Genomic DNA, 24,075 nt, shown 5'->3' with positions numbered 1-24,075 from the left:
TGACTGTGCTTCAACTTACATATGAAACTGATGATCATTAGCACCTGTTTGGTATAACTGGTTAATTATACACCTGACTCCCTGCAGGTGTACCTAGAAGAATTGATGCTGTTTTGAAGGCAAAGACTGGTCACACCAAATATTGATTTGGATTTTCCTCCCGTTCGCTCACTTTGCATTTTGTAAATCGCTAAAAATGAAATATCAAATTTTATATTTTTGAAATTATTCTTACTTCACACTTCACTTCAGCATTTCTTCACACCTGCCTTAGGCCTTTGCAAAGTAGTGTGTGCATTTGTCAGATTGCAGACAGGAGAAAATTAGCGTGTGTGTTCATGTAGTGATCTTAGTAGTAGATCTTCATGTAGTAGATCTTGTGTCCATGTGTGTGTGTCTTCTTCTGAGGGTGAGACTGAGGCTCCTGCAGCTGTCGAGCTGGTTGACAGACAGGTGTCTGATAACAAGACTATGATCAATCTTTTTGTGAATTGAGCACTTTATGTGGCCACATTTGCTTATTCTATTGAATCAATAGTATAAAAAACAGAATCAGGACTTATATAGAGAAAGTAAACTTTTACAAAAAGCATATTGGTTTATTTATTCAGGTGGCCAAGTTCGAACTTTGTTCCAGCTCCAGTTCTAGCAGGTATTTGTCTTATTGAAGTGTCCTTTTATAAAATGCTGAATCCCCACTAACTGCTGTGTTGTGAAACTGTAGCTGAACTCTAACATCTCTGCATATGAGGGCAAGGAAAAGGTCTAACATCTACTCCAAAAAATCAATAAAAAATCCTTTCATGACCTCCTGAAATCCTCTCATTACTATTTTGGAGCTGTCACACCCACACTGTGACTCATTGGTGCAGCAATTCATTTGCCACAGTAAATTAAGCAGCACAGGGGAAAAAAACGTAGCAAATTTTGCTGGTGCAACAGTCGGTTGTATAAATTAGAGCCATATTACAATTCATTACATTGTCAATGATGGTAAATCTCAGCTTTTACATCTGGATTTATCAGACTTTTGCCCTTTTTTTTAGGGTTTTCTCAAATTAAACAAAAAGCTTAGACAATGCCAACTGGCCTGGCTTTGGTAGAAGCAGGTTTTTTAAGTTATCTAGTGTCTTATGTGTCATTTTTGAGTACCTAAAAGTGCATTAACATATGTGTGCTGCTTCAGGCTTTACATTCTGATTCATACTTATAACAGAGAAATACATTTATACACCACAGCCACTTATTGAGAGTCACAAAGTGACTGGAACATACGCTGACCTCCTCTGGGCAAAAGGAAATAAAAGTAAAGCCGTCATTATATTTTTGGAGATACATCCTCCTAAATAGTTTAATTGAAACGCAGTTTTCTAGCGAATTTGAATTCAATTATAATCTCCTCAGGCAGCTAACGATGACATTTAGAAAGTTCCCTGAAGATTCTGAAATACAGAAAAATAGCTCTGTATCTAATTACAAGAAAATCACAATACCGTTTATGTCATCTTATGGTAGTGCTGTAGATGAGATGTGTTGTTGTACACTATTCATCTACTGCACAGCACATCAAATGCACAATGGAGAGCAGAGATGGTGTGTGACATTTATTGGATGCAGTCAGACTGAGCTTTCACTGTATAACCTTGGGTCCAATTCTCTCAGCACTCACTGAAATATTTCACTTTTTTCCTCACTTACCTCTTACAGGAGTGCATGAAGAGTGAAACATTGGTTTTGGTGGCTGCTGACAGCTGCAGGAGCTCAACTTGTTTAGTTTTGGTTTGGCAGCCTTGGATTTGAATGGCATCTGATTTTGACTGCTTTGATGGCGATGAGTTGCTGAGCTCCTGTATCGATGGTTGTGATTGTACTGAAGTCAAATATCCCAGTGAGACTGTTGACAGTGTTGTCTATCAGACGCCTAATAGGGGTCTAACAGATACAGGATTCAGGAAGTAAGATAGTAGAGATAAGCTGGTGATGGCTGCACTTCCATCATTCCACTTTGTTATAGAAAAAAAGCTATCACAGCCAGATTTTGTGGATTGCATAATATGTCTCCATAATGACCAGCTGCCATTATCGTCCAACAGTGCTAAGACGTAACTCACTTAAAGGAAACTCAACTACAACCCGGCCACTGTGCATAAATATTAACCTTTCTACTGGTCGAATTTTCATCCACCAATCATCTTGTTGTCATGACCTTCATCTCTGGCAAACCTCTCTTCCTTGTCTTCATTAGCTGGCTAATAAAAATGTTGTTCATATCATGGGCACTCCTCAAGGAGAAAGATCTCAAAGTACCTGCTTTTGCCATATAAAAGGTGCTTGCATTTGTGTTTGTGTGTGTGTGTGTACCATGTGCAGCTACAGCTGGCAAAACACAGGTGACCGACACTCAATACTGCATCCTATGTAGAAGCAGGACTGAAATTGCTGCTGTTGCTCTGCTAACGTTCTGGTTTTTTTTGCCACTGAAACTAACGATTATTTTTCATTAAATGTGAATCTGCTGAGTATTTTCTTGATTAACTGATTTATCATTTGGCCTAAATAGTAGTGAACAGAAAATAGTGAATAGTGGAAGAAGCCAAAGATAAATAAATACATCTTGTCAGAATGTGCCATTTGCTACTGTGATATAAATGTGCTGTATGTAAATGCAGGTTATAGCATTTGCTTTTTTTGAGGTGTGGAAAAACTTCTGACTTCCTTCTATGTTTAACATCCATGTCTGTACTGTATATGTGTGTGTGTGTGTGTATATATATATACAGTATAGCCCTCTGGCTGTGTGTTTTTGTGTGCATTTGTGTGGTATATTCAGTTCAGGTGTACGTGACTTTCTTTTCCCCCAGGGGACAGATGTTACAATCATCCCAAATCTCTCTCATCTCTCTTTGAGCGCTCAGTGTCGCAGCATTGTAACCTGATTTATCCACTTGCTCTGTTTTTTTTTCTTTCTCTGAAATAAAGGCAGCTGGCAGCGTTGCAAAAAACAGCGGATAATAATGACGCGGCGAGGAGCCCTATATTGCTGCTTCCTGCTCAGGCCAGCAGGTTTTGCAGTGTTGGCAGTCGGGCAGCTGTCCAATGTGCAGACTGTGATAGCTGATATTTTGTGAATTAAGAGTCTGGGTGGAAGGTTTATCTGTTTGGGCTGTGAGGCAGACAAACAGTGTAATCCTAAGCGTTATTACATCATCCTCCATCACCAGCTCTTCCCTCACATTCCCCCATCATTCATCCATATTTCCAAGGTCAGTTGGGTAACATCCTGGCAGGGCTGATAATTTGAGAGATTGAAGTTCCTGCAGGGATGGATCACGATGATGCAGTAAGATTAATGGATTGCAGATTGATTGGTGGATGATATCAGTGGGCAACAAAAGGTTAAATTAAGGTGCATCTGCAGAATGTGTGAGCAATTAGGAGGAATTGGATTGTATTGAATCGGATCACGCTTTTACCCGGCATGTATTGTTTGTTTGCAGCAGCCACAACATCATATGCAGGTCTGAAATATGGATTATAACCAAACAGCCGTGTCGCTATGCAACATGTTTTCCTCTTAACTGAATGTTTTTCAGTTCTCAGCCCCAAAATGTTGTTTCATTAGTGCAAGTGAAGCATGCAGTGAAGTGAGACCTCCAAATCTTCTTTAATTTGTAAGAGGAAATCCAGTTATTTGAGCCAACTGAAGGAAAGGCAGTATTTCAATGAGAAACATTTCCCGTTCAATTTAGACTTCCACCTTATCTCATGTGTTTCTCGTTCTTCTTTCCACCAGTGCGTTATCTGCTGAAGAACAATGTGAGTCCAGACCTTTGCAATGAAGATGGTCTCACCGCCCTGCATCAGGTAAGATCATCTCACTCGTCTCCATGGCTCCACCTGTTTGCCTCTCTACATCCTACGTCTCAGATGGGTTTTTCTCCCCGAAACTGTGGCTCTAATGAATAAAGCCTGTGTGTCTCATCTCAAATTGAAAATGACAAATGATGTCGTAGTTCGATTGTTAGTATGTCAGATATAAAAAATGCAGCCTCATGATGTCCTCGTGTAGATCAGGCAATCATCCAGTAATGGCAGCGGTGGTGGTTCGATCCGCGGCGCCTTGGGAAAGTCACTAATCCACAAATTGCTTCTCATGGTTAGACCAGTGCCTTACAATTGTAAAGTGCTTTGGACAAAAGGGTTATACACTGCAGCAACTTTTCCAATTTTACCAATTAGAAAAGCATAGTAGGATTATTATTATTGTTGTTGGTAGTAGTTAGTAGTAGTAGGAGTATCACTAGTGCTAATTATAATACTAGTATTAGTATTACGTTAGTATGACATGATTCAAGCAGTGTGTAATGTTAATATGTAACAAACAGTTTGAGAAAGATACAAAATACTGAAGACTTTACAAAATATAATGATTAGACAAATCCAACTGTACCATTACCATCTTTATGGAAATATAATGAAATCATTTCCTGGTGTGGTTAGTTTGCAGTGGTAGGAATTATAAGCCTTGTGCAGAATAGAGTGCTGAAGTCTTCTGCCACTGAAAATGAGTTCATTATTAAGAAAATAAGTCCATTTTGATGTAGGAAGTTGATAGAGGAGATCAGGCCTATTTTCACTTGCTAATTAGAGCCATTACTAACATGATAAGCTAAGCTTCATCTCTTCCAAACCAATGCTCCAGATCATTTTTCACTAAAAACTGCTCAGTAGTCTGTGTAAATAATACATAATTACACGTCTCATTTAGTCACAAATCAACCAGCCTTTGATTTGGAAAATGTTTATCCTTCATTCATCTGACTTATAGCCAGTTCCTGTTATCACAGTGCCAGAGACCGTCTCACTTTTCATTGTATTTGCTGAGAGTCTAAACTTTAGATTCATCAAATCAAATCGTGGGGCCGACTACTTTTGACTTCACACTGTTAGCCAGACTTCACATAGACGTCTTCATTCATCCGTTGCACAAACCTCTCTAGTTCTTGACCATTTTAAGTTGGACTAATTTGCTGTGAATTCTGGGTAACATTTTTCAAACTGAATATATGACAGAACAGCATGGCTGACCGTGTCCACCTGCTTAGCATTGTTCACTCCAGCAGAAAATGTTTGCCTTCTGGAAGAATTCAACAGTTACAGGACATTTTTACTTCCAGTAGCATAAAATCTCAGGGCAGCACTGACCAGAGCTGCTGTGTCCTCTTAATGTGGCAGGACTGGCAAAACTTCTGCTAACTCACCTGGCTCAGAGTTTTGTCAACTTCTCTATTTTCAGATTAAAAGTCCAGTGAGTTGGATTTAGCAGAGATGGAATACAGTTTCAGTATTATATTTTCAGTGGTGTGTAATCACTTGAAACTAAGAATTGTTGTGTTTTTAAATAGCTTAGAAGGAGCCCTTTATGTCTACTTACAGAGCGCCATATGTTTCTACAGTAGCCCAGAACAGACAAACAAGAGCCTTTCTTGTTTTTGCATTGAAGTGGCAGCTTGAATTTGTTGGCGCAAATGCATCAGTTGAAAGACCAAGAAAAAAAGAAGAGGAACATAATTTTGTGTTGTGAGAAGTTGGAGAACCCAAATTGCTACAAAATGGACAAAAGCACAAAAAACTGCAACGGAGCACGAATCCTTATGGGCCACTGTAGCTTTTCCTCCACGTTTGGAAAGGGATGGGTGAGCCAAGGAGCTTTCCATTTGTTGTAACATGCAGCCTCACTGATAGATGCCACAAAGTCCTACACACTGCGCCTTTTAATCTAAGAGCAAAAATAAGACTGCCCTAAAAACTACCAACCAATCTAAAATGTGTTTGTGAAACCAGCTCCTGCACTTCTCAGATTCTTGAATTGAACACACACCATTCTGGAAGGACTGATTTAGTTTAACAGACAACTGTCTACAAAACCAGTTACAATACAATACAAACAAGCATCAAACCATTTTGTTTGTCCCTCAAACACTGAAAAGTCACCCGCTGGAAATGCTAAACCCACATCAAAGTCTGCACAACATCTCTCCGGGTAGAAGAGGAGATGTTTACAGTGTAAAGTTTTCTTAACCCCTGTAGACAGATTTCAAAGTAAAATGAAAACCAAATCTGACTTCCTCAAGGAGGACTCTCCTCATCTTAAAGCATTTCAAAGGATGTGATGCTCATTGAACACCTCCGTTTCTTCTCTGCTTTTCATTCTTCCTAGCACCTCTTATTTGTCTCCACAGTTGTACTGTACCTCTGACACTTTAAGTCCTCTCTCCTTTGCCTCTTTTCGATCTGCCTCAGTTAACACAGCCCTCTCCCTTTCCCTCTTGGCTGCTCAAAGCCTAATATTAAGGCTCCTGCTGGGAAGCAGAGAAATGAACAGGGGGGAGAAAATTGAAGTCCATCAGTCACCACTTGTGTGGTTGGTGTTTTAAAAGCTGTGGGCCACTGGCTGCCAAGAGATCAGATTGACCTTTCGGCTTTGAATGTGCGTGTACCCGATAATCTGCTATCTGGATGGGTCAGCCTGCACACTGTCCTCAAGATGAGACCTTTTTACTTCTGCCACAGTTTTACAAATACCACCATACACACATCAGCAGCTGGGGACAAAATGGGGACAGAAACACACATGGGGCATTCACGGATGTGCACAGACACACATACACCATATGGCAGAGGGTGAGATAAATGAAGGAAAATGGGGTGGTGAGGAGGGAAGAGGGGCGGTGTGGGGGAGTGATGTTTCTCTAAATGAGATGTCATACCCATCTAGGCTTGGTCTCACCTCACTGATGTGAGACATTAATCAATAGATGGCTTGTAGGGGCACAAGACTGTATGTGACACAACACACACACACACACCTATATACACTTCAATATTTACTATGTTAGCCCTTGAGAAGAAGTTAATGCGTCATGAAATCACCCTGACAGCTTCAGTTCTGATAGAGAATATATAAGTTAGCTGGCTAGATCACATAGGGAGGCTGTGAAGGACAAGTGAAGGTTATGACTATGCATTATGTTCAGACCATCATAATTACTGTATCAAAAACACAGCCTCATTCATTTCAAAGAGACCACTATGGCTAAAACATGGGGGAGCCAATACAGAGGACTCAGGCAACAAAAGCAAGGTTGGCTTGTAATTTACAGCTCCGATATGGTTTAAAATAATCTGTAAATTATAGCTGATAAGTGAAAGTATGAGCAGGAACGTGGGAGTGAAGCTAATCTCATGTAGGAGGCACAGACACAGGGCTTAAGGTTCTCAGGCACCATGCCTGATTTCAGGCATTGAGCAGTTTTAATTTCATATAATAGTTCAATTTCCCTGCCAAATGTCCAGCTACAAAATATTGATAACTGAACAGGCTTTTAAAAGCAGCACTTTCTCTGTAGCCACCAGTACAGAAGACAACGCCCTTCAGGAGCCCGGTGTGACTGAGTGGACACGATGCAGAAAATCAACAGCCTGCTGGAGTCACATTTAAAAACATTTACTTCAGTGATCCGGCCATTAAAATATTCATGCAGAGATGGCAGAGACCGGCACAGAGATGACTGAGGCAGGCTTTTAACTTCTGCTGTAATGATCATCTGCAGGACTTGATCATGTCAAGCTGTGAAGTTGTGAGACCACATTCCTGTGTTGTCCCTGACTTTTCATCAGTCATTCAGCTCTTCATTACTGAAGCCTTTGAGGACCTTAAAGTCAGACCTGCCAGCCGTTCAGTGCCATGTTCTTAGACTCACCTCCCCAAGTTCACTAATAACCGTCACTCTAGTCTCTCTGTACCATTTGTTATTCATGTTTTCATTTATTGTTCAGAGCTTTAGGCAGCGCTGCCCTGTTAAACAGTAAGTGAAAGAGAGTGACAGGAAAATGACATGTTCAGTGGTTTAAGTTGTACCTGAGCACAGATATTATCCACCATACTCCCAGCTGCTTGTCACTGCCTGGATTCAGTTCATTTAGCCTTTTAGGTCTAATTCTCAACAGCTGAACTCGGTATCTTGAGTGTCTACACTCAGGCCCCCTTCCCACTTCATGCTTTGCATTATTCCTATCAGCTCTGGTAAAATTTAGAGTCCTTTTATCCTTTAACCTCCTGCAGTCTTAGCTGCACTCTCAGCCACCTGGTCCTGGTCTCGCTCACTTAACTCCTCAGTATTTCTGCTCTGTCACTGGCAGGCCTCATGGCACTAGCCCTGATTGAATTTCAACCATTCACCATTCAGTCTCAGTCTTCCTTGTCACTTTGCCGGACCACGGTCCTCTCGGCCCACTGACGGATCCAAGTAAGACTGTTGCTGTTGTTCCCCAACCACGTTAGGCATAATCTGAGCCTTTGTCAGAGCCACACTCCCATCCTTGTGTGAATAGTTTTCATGAAAGGCTCATTATTTCCTTGCTTGTCCCCATTGCCTTGTTGCCAAGACACGAAGGGTGGAGGCTGATGAGATCTACATGGTAAGGCTAGGAGTTATGTTTAGTGGCTACTTAGCTTGTGGGTGCAAGTAAGTATGCAAGTATGTGTGTGTGTGTGTGTGTGTGTGTGTGTGTGTGTTTTCAAAGGAAAAGATAAGAGATTAGCCAAGCAGGTGGGCTGAAGTATGTGGGTTTATTCAGAAGGAGGTTAGGAGATTAGCCTAGTTGTTAGCTAGTGTGTAGGTTGCAGTCTCTTGGGTTTTTCTGATGACATCTGTCATGCCACTGCTGCAGGCTGGAGCTTTAGATGCGACTTAATCCATCAGTATATCGGATGTCTTTGACAAGCTTGTATGTCTCTTAAGACTCTTCTTCTTGTCAGTTTTATGAGGCTGCTCATTTTTCCTGAATTATATATCTTCAAGCCTGCCAATTACCAGACTCAGACAGAAAATAAAATCCATAATGTGCTCTTTGAATTACCATCTCTGTGTAACGAGATGTGCTATTTGCCAATTTAAAACCGTCATACATACGCACACACATGGTAAAAGATGGAAATTCGTGACTCATGCTCTTTCCTTTTGAATCTGTCGTCTTTGAGGCTCTTTTGACACCACTGACTCCGGAAGTAGTCGACACAAATAAACGAGAGCACCACTTCTGCTTTTGGTAGTTTTAGAAGAAGGTCAAATAGACACTCACTCATTCTGCCTCTCACTGTAGTTATCTGAGAATCACTGGCAGTAGAGGCCTGGTTATAGTTTTTTCACACCCGTGGTCCTTTTACACCAAGTCTGGTGCAGGTAGCTTCAGAAAAGATTCAGAAAAAAGAGAAACCTCTAAGTGAACCTCCTACTGTGCTCTGTGCCTGGGACCAGGATCTCTACTGCTTCTACTGAGACCTTCGTGTATTTCTTCTTTTTTTTTCTTTCTTTCTTTTCATGCCGTCTGCCCGCTTTTAGTGTCATGTGGCTCTTATTCTCCTCATATACATATCACAGAGATTTCTCCACAATCTTTTAACATTCTCCACTTAAAAAGGGTCTCTTTGTGGCTCTGGCACAGAAATATAATGACTCCATTCTTAATCCCGCCTGCAAAGTTTTGATTGTGTCGGTTGTTTTTCTAACCGGGAAAACGACACTAGACCTGAATTTTGAATTGCAGAAAAATTTTGAATGTGGGATTTAGAGGTGTATAACCAGGGCACATATTGTCCATGTGGATGCTTTTTTTTCTGTAAAAATCTAATTGGCTGTAAAGTTTTTGACTTTAAGTGTCTTAAATCTGGTAATCTTCATGCACGTACTTTTCACCATGACTAAAATGTCACACACAGGATGTGTTTGTCAGCCAGCACTGTTTCCAGTCAGTCAGCGATTGTGCTTTCTATGCATCTATTTCACCTCTTATCTGTCTTCCTGCTATCTATCCTCCGCATCTGTGAAGTAATTTAATTTCCTCTCTTGTGTTGTGTATTAATTTATGTACTCCCCCCACACTCCTGTCAGACCTGTCTTATCTGAGTAGCCTTGGCAGTCGAAGCTACTAAACTCCAGAGAATCCACACAACTCATTTTCTTCTTATGCCAGTTTTTTTTTAACATGTAATTGTTGTTTAAGCATTTAGAATATGCTGTTTTTTCTCAGGTGGTAGGAAGACAGAGACTGAGTACAGGTGACTGAGAAGACAGATTGAGGTTTTGTTTCAAGGCCGTTAGGGAAGCATGTGGTGACAAAGGTGACGGTCTCAGCCAATAAATCATCTCACAGTCACATCTGCTTGCTTTGTTGCAAAATAACAGTGTCTGTGCTCAGTTCATGCTGGCTGGCTTACATTAACCGCTTGAAACTTATTGCTACCAGGATATTTATTGTCATAAAAGTGAGATCTACTATTTGCAAGTATATTTAATTGCTGTGTAATGTTCTGCTGCGTTTAAAACATAGTTAGTCATTTTTGTTACGTAGATCTACTGTTGGTGCTGTTAACTGTGATGAAAACACCTAAAGCTCTTGATGATATCAACAGGATGCTGTAGAATAGTCTGCTGCGGTTGTTGTTTGCATTTTCTAAAGTGACTCTAGTCTGTCTTCTAATGTACCTTCCCATTCTCTTTCTTGGCATTTTCATCCTGTCATTTTATATTCATGTTTGTGCCTCTCATTGTATTCCTGTCTGACTCTCGCTTCTCTCAGATACTTGAAACCTCTAGAGATTCAGCTCATCTTTTATGTAAATCCATTCTTCTGTGCACACCTTGACTTCTCAAGGTTTATATGGTGAGCATGTGCGGTGTGCCGGATTATATAAGGATGAGAGTAAAAGGTGAAAAGTCCTTTTTTTTGGGAAAAGAAAATTTAGGCGAAGTTTATTGCTCAACACAAGAGACATGTTAAGCTTTCAAAATTAATGCAACCCGGCCACCTGCCAGCAAAGACATCCAGTCAGAAGCCCCTTTCAGACATGCACGTCTGTCCCATGTTGTGTGACTCATAACCATAATGCCATACCATGTCTGCGGGATCAGGTTGCCAGTTGCTGACGATTTTGGTATCCAACAGCCACTTTCTGTCCTATCCTTTCTGCTCTAGAAACAACGTCGCTGCTTCACAGTTCTTCACACTTCTTCACACTTTTATGACACATTAATCGTTGAGTCTGTGCCCAATTTCCTAGCTTGTATTGCCTGTTAACGAAAATGTTTATGACTTCCCTTTTATGTCAGTTGAAGCTGTGAAATTATGCTTGTGTTAAAAGCTGAAAGAGGTTACATAACGGCCCTTTAATGAAGATAGTTTTCATATAATACTCATCATATCGTATTTTCTACAACAGATGTTTGAAGGAAGGACAGAAGGTTTTCCTTAAACATCCTGTAAGTACTAAAATAAAACCAAAATTATAAAATGTATATTTGCTTGACAAAAGTTAATGTAATTTTACCGCACAGATTTCATGTAATTCTTGTGTTACCTGAATAAGTTTATAAAAGAGCTGCAACAAATTATTACTTTATCTACCCACTAATGTACTCATGATTTTATTGATTCATCATTTAGCCTAAAAAGCATCACAAAGTAGCAAAAGTAGCCAAAAGTAATGTCTTCAGATGCCTCTACCAAAACACAAACACATTTTATTTGCAATGATATGAAACACAAAAAAGAGCAAAACCACAACCAGACAATGTTTGGATTTTTTTTGCTTGAAAAACAAATCAAGCTATTAATCAATTATCAAAAAAGTTCAGACTAAATGTGTGTTCATTCAGCTCCTGTTTACAAGTTTGTCAAACTTCTGAAAGGTACAAAATGTATATTTGCATCATCTTTGTGTATGTGAGCAACCTGAAGACACAGAGTGATGAGCTGAGAGGACGATGTAGATTAATGCCACCAGAAATGTCTCATTTTCCATAAACTTCTAACAACTTACCATCAGAATTTGAACGATACAATAATTATATAAAAGTCTTCGACAGAGACTGTAATGTTTGTATTAGAGGATTCATTTGGTGGGAGACACTTGGAAGTGCATGTATTTTAGCCTTTTGTCCATGGTATACCTTACCTGTTCACAGTGCATGCTGGGATATGGTCCGTCTTCCCCGAACCGTTAGCAGGATAACTGGTTGACAAAATGAATAGATTTGTTTGGTCCTTTTCTTTATTTTAATCTCCATTTTGTGTCTGTTTGTCACCAGTCTTTTTTCCTTTCCTCCCATTGTTTAAATCTTCAGTAAACAGGTTTCAGTGGGTAGAGCCGTGACTGGATTAACAGTAGTCATTTTGTCAGGACATTTTCTGTTTCATCATGACAGATGTCTCATTTTCAGAGTAGAGAAATGACTAAACTCCAGCGGCTTCTCGCAAAATAGAAGGTGCTCTTTGGTAAAAACACATAGCTGTTTCTGGGAACGGGAGAAGGATTTTGCTGACATTTCTTCTTTGATATAGTAAACACAGGAGTGATGGGATGATGGATTTGATTCAAAACTACAACTTAACCAGCACAAATAATAGCTCCTGTTGAGATTTCTTGGAAACTAGACTTTTGCTCTGAATCCCTCCGTTTTCTGATTATATGTGACCCTCCTACTGTGACAAAGTAATCCCAGACTTTGACTTCATGTCTGCTCCATCCAGTCTCTCTCTGTTGTTTTTCTCTCGTCCTTTCAGCCGCCACTTTCACACTCGCACCAATTAGCTCTGATGGAGAAAACTGCTGTTGACGACAGCAGCTAGATTGGAGGATGCTGTTTTTTTTCATGGAAAAATTCTCCTTCCTCCCCACCCTATAATCACACCCACATTTAACAAGGAAAATACTCTGCGTCCCTCTCTGTCTTTGTCTCTCAGTGGGTGGGTGAGAGTTATGGGTGCATTTCCAGTTTTGTCTCAGATCCATGGGAACAACCCACACAATGGGTGAGATGTCATAATGAATGTTCCCAAATTGGCCTAATGTGTTCCCAGTTTTGCACTTTGCAAAATGCGGTTAAAGAGCTTTTGTAGAGATAAAGTTTGACTTCTCAATGGACTTCTTGTTCGTCTGTGCCCATGGTGACAAATGAGTCTCTTTTCATGTCTTTCCTGCCGTGATTAACGTGCTGAAGCATACAGCATCACTGCAGCACAGCTGAGTACTCACTGTATGAGTTATATGCTACAACAGATGGAAAATAATAAAACAGAGTTCCCTGCATCCAATGTTCCTCCAAACAAGAGGAAACTGTGAAACTGATTTCAGTCTGTCACCAGATCTCTCACAATACTTGATGAGTGAGTTTAAAAACTGTGTCAGTATCAGCAATTACCACAGCCTCAAAATGTAAACTCCCTCTTCTTTCGTTACAGTGTTGTATAGATAACTATGAGGAGATGGTGAAGATCCTGCTGGACCGAGGAGCCAGCGTCAACGCTCAGGACAACGAGCTGTGGACGCCGCTGCACGCTGCTGCTACATGTGGCCATGCAGGACTGGTCAAGATCCTCATTGCACAGTAAGAGATGCAGCTACAGCAGGGTTTCCTGCAGGATTTTATAGTGGTGGTGCCCAGCTTCACCTGAAATAACGAGCATCTCTGCTTAAGTCAGACAGAATTATTAATGAGTAAGGGTCAAGTTAGCTTGACAATTAACAGTAAACATTTCACCCCATCGAGTCTGCATTAAGGTTCAGTTATTTCCTCAGTGGCTGTTGTCAGACAGAGGGGTGAGCAGCTGGTGCATAGGGTTGGGTGATGTGACCGTATATACTGTTTAATGGTAGCAATGTGTCCACCTGTAGAGATATGGCAATACTGTTTGCACAGTGAGAGATATTCTCAACGTGATCTTGCTAATCCAGCTGCCTGGCAAGGTAACACAATACAGACAGACATGGCGGAGGAGGCTGAAGGCTGAAGCCAGCCTGGTGTTTATTTGCATCACTTTAAAACCTGTAACACCAGAAATGATTGTTCTCATTATGGGGCATTAAAGAACGTCAGTTTTACTGTTTTGAGTTTACTCATGAGCGGCAGGTGTTTGTATGGAAGTCCCAAATAACAAAGAAAATAATAATTCAGTTTACATAAGTATGATTGTATACCATGATGAACATTTTGGCCACATTGCCCACCCTTACCTGTACACACACTACAGTCTGAAATGAGCTTGCACATTTTTGTCGTACTGTCAAATATTCAAGTATAAATGCAGCCACTGACCCCAGTGGGCCGCCGTAGTCAATTCTGCAGGAAATCCAGATTTATTTTTTAATTGAGCACTGGGCAAGAGAGATGAGATATTTCTGATGCAACCTGGGGTAGCAGAAATAGACGGTAATGCACCCAGCAGTGCATTACCAAGCCCACACTAATAATAGTAGAAAAAAACCCATCCAGCATTATAATAAATTACAAATGTACAAAAACAAAGATACTGTGTTGAAGCAGAGTACATAGAAGAGCATGCAGATATTGTTAAAATCAGTATCACAATATTATTTAACCACATTTTTCTGATATCAGTATATGTCATGATATGACAAAATTCAAACTGATGTTCAATACAGTACATTGGACTTTATTGTTACATCAGACAAACTACAGTTTTAATTACAATTTGCTTTGAATTATTAATTTAGACAGCAGAGTTTGGTAAACAAGGTATGATCATTTCGCTTCCAGTGGAAGTGAACAAAGGGTAATATTATATTATTTTCCAGCCCCAAGACACGTAATGATTTACTAATGGTACATAACTCAGTAATACTGACCCACGTTTTCCAGAGGCGAAAACATCCTCATGTGTAGTTTCCACTTTCCACTGACCCATTCACACCTGCACATAAGTACGGTATAGAGTTGCATGGACATAGACATCGTGGGCTTGTTTAATTAGGATTTAATTAGATCATCTGATGTAACAGCGTGTACTCGCACAAAGATGTAGACAAATGAAGAGTGTATGTGCACACACTCATGTTGATTCTGCCTGTGGATGGAAAGGGCTGGATTAAAGCCTGTATGCAGCAACTAGAAACACACACACACACACACACACACACACACACACCAAATATACAGATACACTGCTGCCATCTGTTGACGTGCAGGACTTGTCAAGCCATTCATCATATTACTTGGACTCGTCATCAACAGTGAAACCACTTATTAGAAAACTGCTGAATAATGCCGGCCAACTTGTTCTGGACCGAAAGAATTTGATTAGCATCATCAATTAGTGCTCCAACTGAGATTTGTTTTGTCATTCCTGTCCAACACTTTGAGTTATGGATCGGCTTTTTTTAAGCATGTTTGGATTTCACAACTGGTCAAAATATGAAATACAGGCCTGTTTTACCACTAGATAAGATAAGATAAGATAAGATAAGATAAGATATTTTATATTTAGAACATTTTTAGCCTATAAAACTTAATATTAAAAACTTAGTATATATGTTCAACCTTTATCTGCTCGTCTCCCACAGCGGTGCAGATTTGCTGGCAGTTAACTCTGATGGGAACATGCCCTACGATCTGTGTGAAGACGACCCAACACTGGACATCATTGAGACGGCCATGGCCAACAGAGGTAGAGTATAAATGTTTGTCAGACATCAGGGTCCGTGGGCAGAATCTTTAGGCTGTAGCTCTCAGTTTTTGTACCTCCTTGAAATAAGTTTGGGAATATCAGTAAGTGGCACAATGTCTGCAGACAGATTGAATAAATGAGAAAATATAGCTTCTCCACAATTACGCCATTGGAGAGTGTCTACTTCAGTATTATTACAGTTAGATTGTTCTTGTACCACTATCATTTTACCATTGCTGGCTTTTAATCCATCATGTTTTTGTGAAGCTGAGAGTATTACTGGAATAAAACAGGCCCAGGAAAACCACATGTACAAGACAAGAGGCAGAGGAACGGAAGCAGGCTTCTCATTTCTCATTGGTTTTGCCGGCTGAAATGACAGCTGCTGCTGGCACCTGTAGCTAGCCAGCTAATTTAGCTAATGTCAGCAGCATGAGTTGGTTGAAGATATGATCTGCAGCTGATTTCTTCAGTTGAAACAAGTAAGGAAAAAATTTGGAAAACAGGGCTTAAATATGCACTCGATCGCTACATTATAATGTGCTAAAAGTCAGAGGCTAAAGCTTCATATGTCCCAGGTTAAAAGTCAGCATCTGCACTGATGATCGTGGTGGAGGATATGTAAATACCATACCATAGTTTTAGTACTATTAGTATGACAACCAAAAGTAAACTCAGACTGTTTTTTTCATTCTAACAACGCTGATCTTACATTTTTGGTTGTAAACATGTTTTCACGTATAATGTTGGAAGAGAAAAGGCTTTTAGGATGAGTACCAGCTCATGAGTTTGCCAAACATATGGCCGTCCAGGGTAACGCTGGCTGAAGTTGCTGGGTGCAGGACAGAGCCGCTAATGTCAGCATAAACTCTGACAGCATTATAGATGGAGATTTTTATTCAGTGTAACCTGTTAACCTACAAACTGATGTTGTTGACCAGACTTACTACAATTGCTGCTTACGTTGGAGCCGATAAACACGCTGTTTAATTCCGTTCTTACACCTTGTCCTTCTCACTCAGCTCTTTAAGTGTAAGATTAGCCGTGTTATTATAGCAGTTTTGTGGTCTGCACATGAAGTCTGCTCAAAACTTGTCAGACCTATGATGCCTTATTACGACTGCTAAGCTTTAGTTGGGGAAGGGTTTAGCTAATGTTCAGTATTGCACAATTCAGTTTATTTCACAGTTGTTTCTGACCCCCAAGCCCTTTCTTTACTTGTAACATACAGAATAAAACTTCCTTCACCTTTGCAGGAGGATAAAAAAGTGATTGTTGCTTCCCGCAGTCTTAAAAGTATGTCAACCTCAGGAGCAGATTGTTGAGGAAGATAGCAGCAGGGTTGTGACCTCAGAAAGCTCTTGGTGTCCCACATAGTTTCAAGATTGACACTTCAGGGAGCTCGGAGATATTCGCAGTTCTTTGACTCCCGACGGGACGCGGATAGGGATGCTGTATATTCATGCCGCATCAGTGTAAACAGCCGCAGTTGCCGCAGTTTGTCCATGTGGCACGGCTGAGAAAGAGTTCAAGGAGATCAGCACTGACATGCACATAAATGCACATCAAGGAGGGAGGAAGCGAAGCTCACGCTGTGTTTCAGATGTGTTTGCATTTCTGTTTGTGTGATACAAAGCGGGACTGATACAAAGAGAGAGAGTCTGGTGACAGGCAGCTTTATTTACACTGGAGCTGAATCACACTCTGCCTACTTAATATAGGCGTTTGTCAATGTTTTGTTTTTGCTTTCAAGTAAACAGTTGAATCTACAGGCAGACGTGTGAGCACACAGTTGGTAACAAAGCAGCAAAATCCATGGCCTTGGGGGCTTTGAGTTTAGAGAAATACTGTAGTATAAATGCCCAGATCGGCTGCTGAAAAGTGGTTGGTTTAAACAAATAGATCAATATTTTGGGAAATATGCTTATTCATTTTTAGGTTGAGAAGACTGATACCACTCTGAAAAACTGCAATGTGCTGCTTTGGAGGGAGGGGGGGTTACATGGACTCTTTCTTGGCACAAAAAAATCTGGCACATAACCCCCCCTGTAAAGTGGCAAATTTTGTACAGATTTAACAAACAAGACATAATGTGTTGAGTAGTGAGCTTTAGAGATGCTGGTAGGCCAATATTGTTGTCTTTGGAACGCTTTCTGGTCTGTGCTAACGGGCTGCCGGCTTTAGTTTCATATTCAACATACAGACATGAGAGTGGTATCGATGTTCTCATGAGAAAACCTCTTTCCCCCTTTTAAGCAAAATCGTCAGATTTTTCAGCCTGGGTCTTATTCCCATGAATGCGTTTATTCTGCCAGTGGCTCACCCCAACTTTGCCCGCATTTCTGTTATATAGATTCAGCAAACTGCAAACAACTCCAACAAAACTGTATAGATCAGGGCAAGCAGTGTGAGCCCCCTGAAGCTTTCAAATAAACTTCAGTTTTGCATAAATCATTTCAAACATCTGCAAGTCTGACCGAAAGTAAACCTGGAAATTAGCCTCTTGGATTAGCTGTTGTAGCGTAGAGAGCCTCTGTTCCACATCTATAACTCAATGCAATCTCTCATTCAGCATCTCTTCCATTGGTCTTTACGAAAAAGTGAGGTGTGTTCCCAGGCCTCATGCTCCTTATTCTAATACTAATTGATCCACTGCTACTAAATTGAGACGTTTGTGATTTTATCACTTAGTTAAACAATGATTACTTTGTGAGCTTGAAAAAACTCTTGCAGTTCCAATGAAACTGTTCAGAGATGGTAATGCAGGCACGTATGTACTAACTTTTGTCCATAGCCATTAAAATCACCAAAGCTTCTTCTCTGCTGTCTATAAACTTGAACAGCGATCCTCTCTGTTCTGCTGCTATTTCAGACATTTCTTTTCTAGCCGTGGCCCTCGCCTGTTTTGTTGAGCTATAACATGTTGCCTGTGAAGGTCTAAGGCTTATGGGTAATGGCGTTTGTTAAATTTTCCCTCAGAAATATTGAATAAACAGCGATATTAGATTGTTTTTCAAAACCTACCGTCCTTATCTAGTCATAAGAAGAGAGCAACAAGCAGTTGAGAAAGGCTGGATCTTTAGTGTAGCTACAAATGCCAGGATTTTAAAAGGCAGAAACCCAGAAATAGTTCCAGTATCACTTCGGCTCTCTATATTTAGGTTTAGCGCAACTTGCGGCTAACCGAACTAGTGTTTTATTCATCTGTGCATACTAGTTTATAAGTGCAAGGCTGCGGGTTACTGTCAATGTAGTGTGTGTACATGCTAGAAAAGGTTGGAAAAAAGCTGAAATTTTCCTTGGCCAATGTGCCCTTCAGCATAATACTAAATCCCAAATGCTTCAATGGAGCTGCTCAGTGGTAAACAGGAGCAAACTGTGGAAGCTGGGTGACGCTGGAGAGTATCGTGAGTGCTCAGTCATATTTCCCTGGGTAATTAAAGGTCAGGAAAAGCCCTGTTATGATAAGTGCTATATTTTAAAGCGGTGCAAGGTTAATGGTTTTGGTAGTTTTACTAGTTCAGATAGGGCAGGCGACACCACATAGTGTGGGTTGCAATGTGGATGTGAGACAATGTTGGAAACCCACATGGACGGAAGGGCAACGATGGGAGCTCGGAGAGAGAAAACGGAGACAGGCGAAATGAGGTTCTCAGCTTACAATGGGATCTCTCAAGCTGCAGAATGCAGATGGCGGTACAGTAGGTGAGAAGAATGATTATTAAGCTGATCAAAGTGAGCGCGGCGCTGCTAATTGCTCCCGTAATGTTCTCGGCAGTGTACTGCTGGATAAGACTTCTCTCCCTAGAGACGCTGCAGGGATGGGCACACCAGCACACATACACACAGCACTTCATACACAGCATTGACTGATCTGACTCTTCCTTGATCCTCCCCTATAGAGCCCAGTTCATCTATGCAGCGATAAGGGGGGAAATGTCTGCAGGAATCGAACCAGTGAAATAGAGCAGCGAATGCAGCAAAGTCAAACCAACCAGCTGCACAGCTCTTGTCATTTTTAATCAATCATGGCTGTGATGTCCATGATGTCCCTCACAAGTTTCTGAAGGTTTTTTTTGAAAATATCAAACATTTGTTGGTCAGAGCTGTTCAGACATAAGGGTTTGCTGCTTCTGTTTAACTGTTGGTCAGACAGAACAAGACATCTGCAGATATCACACTGGGATCTGGATAAATGTAGATGAAATAATCACCAGATTAATGGAAATAATCCTTAGTTGCAGCACTAATTCAATTTGGTTTTATTGCTCTGCTGGAGCTATAATCTTTAGTGAAAAGGGAAGAAATTATAGTCAAAGGAAGAATTAGAGGAACTAATATAGGAAGAGTGAGTGCCAAATAGCAACGCTCACTGTGATTGGCTGGGACAACCGTCAATCAAGCAAACTCCCCCAAAATATTTGTGACTCTTTGGTTGGAACAAAGGAATTGTGGTGATTTTTCTCCTTCATACATGTGTTGTAGTATGACAATGATGAATGTTTGCTGTATTCTACATCTTAAAATCCAAGCTGCGGGGCACCACTGTAGCTAAATCAGAATATGACAGAAACACAGAAAGCAGAAATGGTGACATTGATACCACAGAGACTGACACTGGCAGAAACAACAGAAAACACAGAAGAAAAAAGTAGCTGGAGGGAAACATTTCATGTAAGTCTACAAAAGGGACTGTCATTGATTGTCACTGATCCCTGCGCCTTCAAACACCCTCCAGCTGCAACTCTGATTGTGAATTCAGAGAAAAATACCAGTTTACCTCCTCACCATTTCTCAGCATTACAATCAGTGGCCATCACATGGTGATGTGGGCCATGGCTGAAGCAGGAGTTTGACTTTTTGAAATGGCGGGCTGGAGGCTGCGACATTGGCTGAGTAGAAAGATTTGCCTTCACGTTCGCTGGCCCAGGGTCAGTTTATAACTCGGTGTCGTGAGAAAGGTTGTATGGCTGAAATACAATAACATATGCTCAGTCAGATGATGGCTGTCTACCTCTACTTTTTATTTCAAGAAAAAAGTGGCCAATTTCAGCGGACTGTCCTCCAAAGAAAAAGTATATAACTCTGTAACTCCTGTGAATATTCCAATTTTGAACTTTTATTTCCAGCTGTTGTCATTTGAAGGATCGTTAGCCTTTTTAAGTGACAAATTAATTCTAATTTTCTTCTTTGGTAATGAGGGATCCACAGTACTTAAACTGATTTATAGTAGCTGTAGACCTCATTCATCCAGTAAGTAACTCACATATTCACACAACGCTAGAATTTAAGAGTCACGGTTCTGACAGACAGGCTGTTTTCATTACTGGTAATCTGACATTTCTTTAAACTCGGGCTTAGCAGTACAGTACATTACTGCTGAGCCGTGAGAGAGGAAGTCAAGTGTGGCGGTCACAGTATTGAGTCCTACCTGGCAGTAGGGCGATGGATTAAAGGAGGAATTTAGAGTAGCGGTGAGACAGAATTGACTTCAGCTGGGCCAGATACTGCTAAACTCTGCCAATAGATGGAAGGAAAGCCAGCATGAAAGTGCATGAAAACTACTGTTTGCCACAGTCATTTCATTTCTTTCAAATATTTAAGACCCATATTAATCTAACTAATGGTGTGCTCAGATTAAAAAAAAAAAGGGAATAATTATCTGAAAGTGAATTTCTTTTTATATTAACATTTTTTTCATTTTCTATCTAAGTTGGGCCTGTAGGCTCATTGTGCCGTTTGTAGGTCACTGAGACACAACAAACTTAAAACTTACTTATCTCTACTTTCCTTGAAACCTTAAATTTTCAACACCTGCTGAGAAGCTTTTCGGGGGGGAATTCATGAGCAGTTAATAATAGAAATCCTCTGGTGTGACTAAAGATGTTGTCTATGCAGAAGATGAAGCTTTCTCTTAATAATGGCCACTTTTTTAAGCGTTATGTGCGCTCCTCTGTCCCTCCATGTGCCTCAGATCAGTGATGAACCCGCCCCGTCAGCATGCTGCAGTTGTGTCATAAATCTGTCAGGGGGGGGAAAAAACTGTCTCCCTTGTGTCAAACTTGTGTATTTGATTGACAGGCATCACCCAGGAGATGATAAACGAGACACGAGCGTCAACGGAGAGGAGGATGCTGGGAGACATTCAGGAACTGCTGAGACAGGGAGAGGAGGTCAACCAACAGGACTCTCAGGGAGCCACGCTGGTGAGACTTTGTGCTCGTCTGTCTCTACTAATGTTTTTATGTTTATGTGACCTATAAAAAACATTACAATACAAATCAGTACAATACAACTTTGAGCTTGTTAAAAACAAAGCAAAAATAGAACAAGATCTATATACTGTATATACACCTACTTATAAAACATGCACAAAGTAGTATCATGGCTAAAATGATATAAGGAGTCTAGCAACTGTATATGTGTATTTACTATATTTATAACCATGTACCATGTACAATATTATACATGAATGTTATCATTTGTTATTTTGCACCAGCATTAGCTTAAAGCTTATTTTTTGTCTTTATTGTTTCAACAACTTCAGCCAAGTTTAGGGACAACAAAATGTCCAAAGTACATCACAGTGACAAAGAGCGGCTAAATGAGAATAGCAAACATCCATAAGTGATGTCAGTAATGCAAACCTGACTGCTCTCTTTCTTTTTTTTATTTTTTTTTTTAAAGCAGCTACTCTGTAGATCTTGTGACAACATATGTTTGTGTGTAAAATGATCTCACTGAAAGCACTGACACCTTTGTTATGTTGCCACATAAACTGGGATTTATTAGACCAGTCAATATTCACGCTGTGTTGGTTTAAAAAAGCACTACAGTGACAGTATTCTTTTGTATCCTTTAACTTAAACTGTCTGTAGTTCAGTTAGTAGAGGAGGTCTTCTTTCTAACTCCACATCCCCAGATTCTTTCAAACAACTGGCATCACTTGAGGCAGTTTATCAGAATTAATGCAGCTCCCTCTGGAGCTACAAAATGCATAATAAATTTTTTCCTCATGCAGTCGGACTCCCTAATACCTTTAAACAGATACTGATGTGTGGAGTTTCCTGTTAATTGCAGGGTTGGTGGGTCATTTCTCCGCTCTGCCTGTCCATGTGTCAGACACTGAACCCTAAATTGCTTCCAATGTTTTTATGGTAGAAAATATAAATTGCACTGCACAAAAGTTAAATGAATGAAAAATGAAAGTTAAATGAATGTAATGCAGTATAATCCAAGACAAGAGCAACACCATTAATTATATTGGTGTCAGGGACATATAAGTGCATAGACTTTATTGATCATAAACTTACAGCAGTAAAAGAAATATGACACTAAAGACTGTAGTGCTAAAAATGAGGCTAAGTAACTCCACTTTAGCTGCTTCCAAGCCAGCAAAACCTGTCAAGAGTTTAAGCCGTTATGGGTGTATTTGATGTGGGGAAAAAGGGCTGCAGAAAAGCACACAACTCCGATCAACCTACCAAGCTTCACAGGTCTGCACTGAGAGAAAAAAAGCAAATGGTGTGTAAATATTCAGAGGACCATCTTTATTATAGATTGACCTTTTAATGATTATTTGCTCTGCAACACTGGCTCACAAGGCTATAAAATCATGCAAACTAATCAGGTATTTAGAAACTCATTATAATCTTCTTAAAGGCAAATCAGCTGTATGATTGCAAACTGCTCAGCAGCTATTAAAGTGGCGTGTTAGTGAGCACTGAATACACCTGCAGTCATAATTAGAATAAACCTGTAATAACACATGTGCAATAGAGAAAAACAACACATTACAAGTTGTGACAGAGAATCGTGAAAGTTTTATTTCAACATGCAAAAACTGAAACACCTCGAAAATTTATTCAAAAACCAGATTAGTGGTTTAATAACTGGTGAGTGAGACTGTCACAATCCAGTATGAGCCCAGTAAGTGAGTAAAAACCTTACACTTACAGGAAAAGTGCATGCTAATAAGAAATACTTGGATTTGAAACAAAAGATAATTAATTAATTAAGATAGTTAATGATTTATGAATTAACAAATAAAGCACAAAGAATAAATAAATAAAAATCAAAGAATGTGAAGATAGCTGTTTACCATGAGCAATAGCCAGAGCCTAGCTGAGGTGCAGTGAGCCACATTTAGACAAAACAAATTCATGGTACAGATTCTGTAGGTTTACATCAGGAAGCCAATAAAACTGTCCTGTTGCACCTTCTCAGAACTTTACATAGGTTTCATATTGGCAGTTAAGATACAAAGCAGTTCTTTTATCTGCATGATTTGGCCCTCTGTACCGCTGCACTGTAACACAATACACCCTTTTGCTGTGCTGGCAAACAATTAATGGATGAATCTTTACTATCACAGCCACAGCCTCGCACCTTCCCGTGCCTACTCAGGATTTTTATATTACCAAAGTGACTGCCAGCGATCGAAATGGAAACATTACAGACTTTAAACGGCACCACAAACTCCCTTGAACATCGTGACAAAGTTCAGCTTTAAGCACCACAGATGAGTAGCTGCATACGCTCACAGCTGAC

At 40.2% G+C, this 24,075-nt stretch overlaps 1 protein-coding gene across 1 annotated transcript in view; it reads left to right on the top strand.

The window, feature by feature from the left end:
- The window catches only part of ppp1r16b (protein phosphatase 1, regulatory subunit 16B), a 54,847-nt gene that overhangs the window by 21,876 nt on the left and 8,896 nt on the right, over positions 1–24,075 (top strand). The window contains exons 2-5 of the mRNA XM_070843017.1: positions 3,794–3,864; positions 13,303–13,448; positions 15,422–15,525; positions 21,607–21,731. Of these exons, the coding sequence (XP_070699118.1) occupies positions 3,794–3,864; positions 13,303–13,448; positions 15,422–15,525; positions 21,607–21,731 (446 nt within the window). The remainder of the gene's footprint in view (positions 1–3,793; positions 3,865–13,302; positions 13,449–15,421; positions 15,526–21,606; positions 21,732–24,075) is intronic.

Source organism: Pempheris klunzingeri, chromosome 2 (assembly GCF_042242105.1).
Source record: "Pempheris klunzingeri isolate RE-2024b chromosome 2, fPemKlu1.hap1, whole genome shotgun sequence".
NCBI lineage: Eukaryota > Metazoa > Chordata > Actinopteri > Acropomatiformes > Pempheridae > Pempheris > Pempheris klunzingeri.
This window is presented reverse-complemented; position numbering and strand designations above follow the sequence as displayed.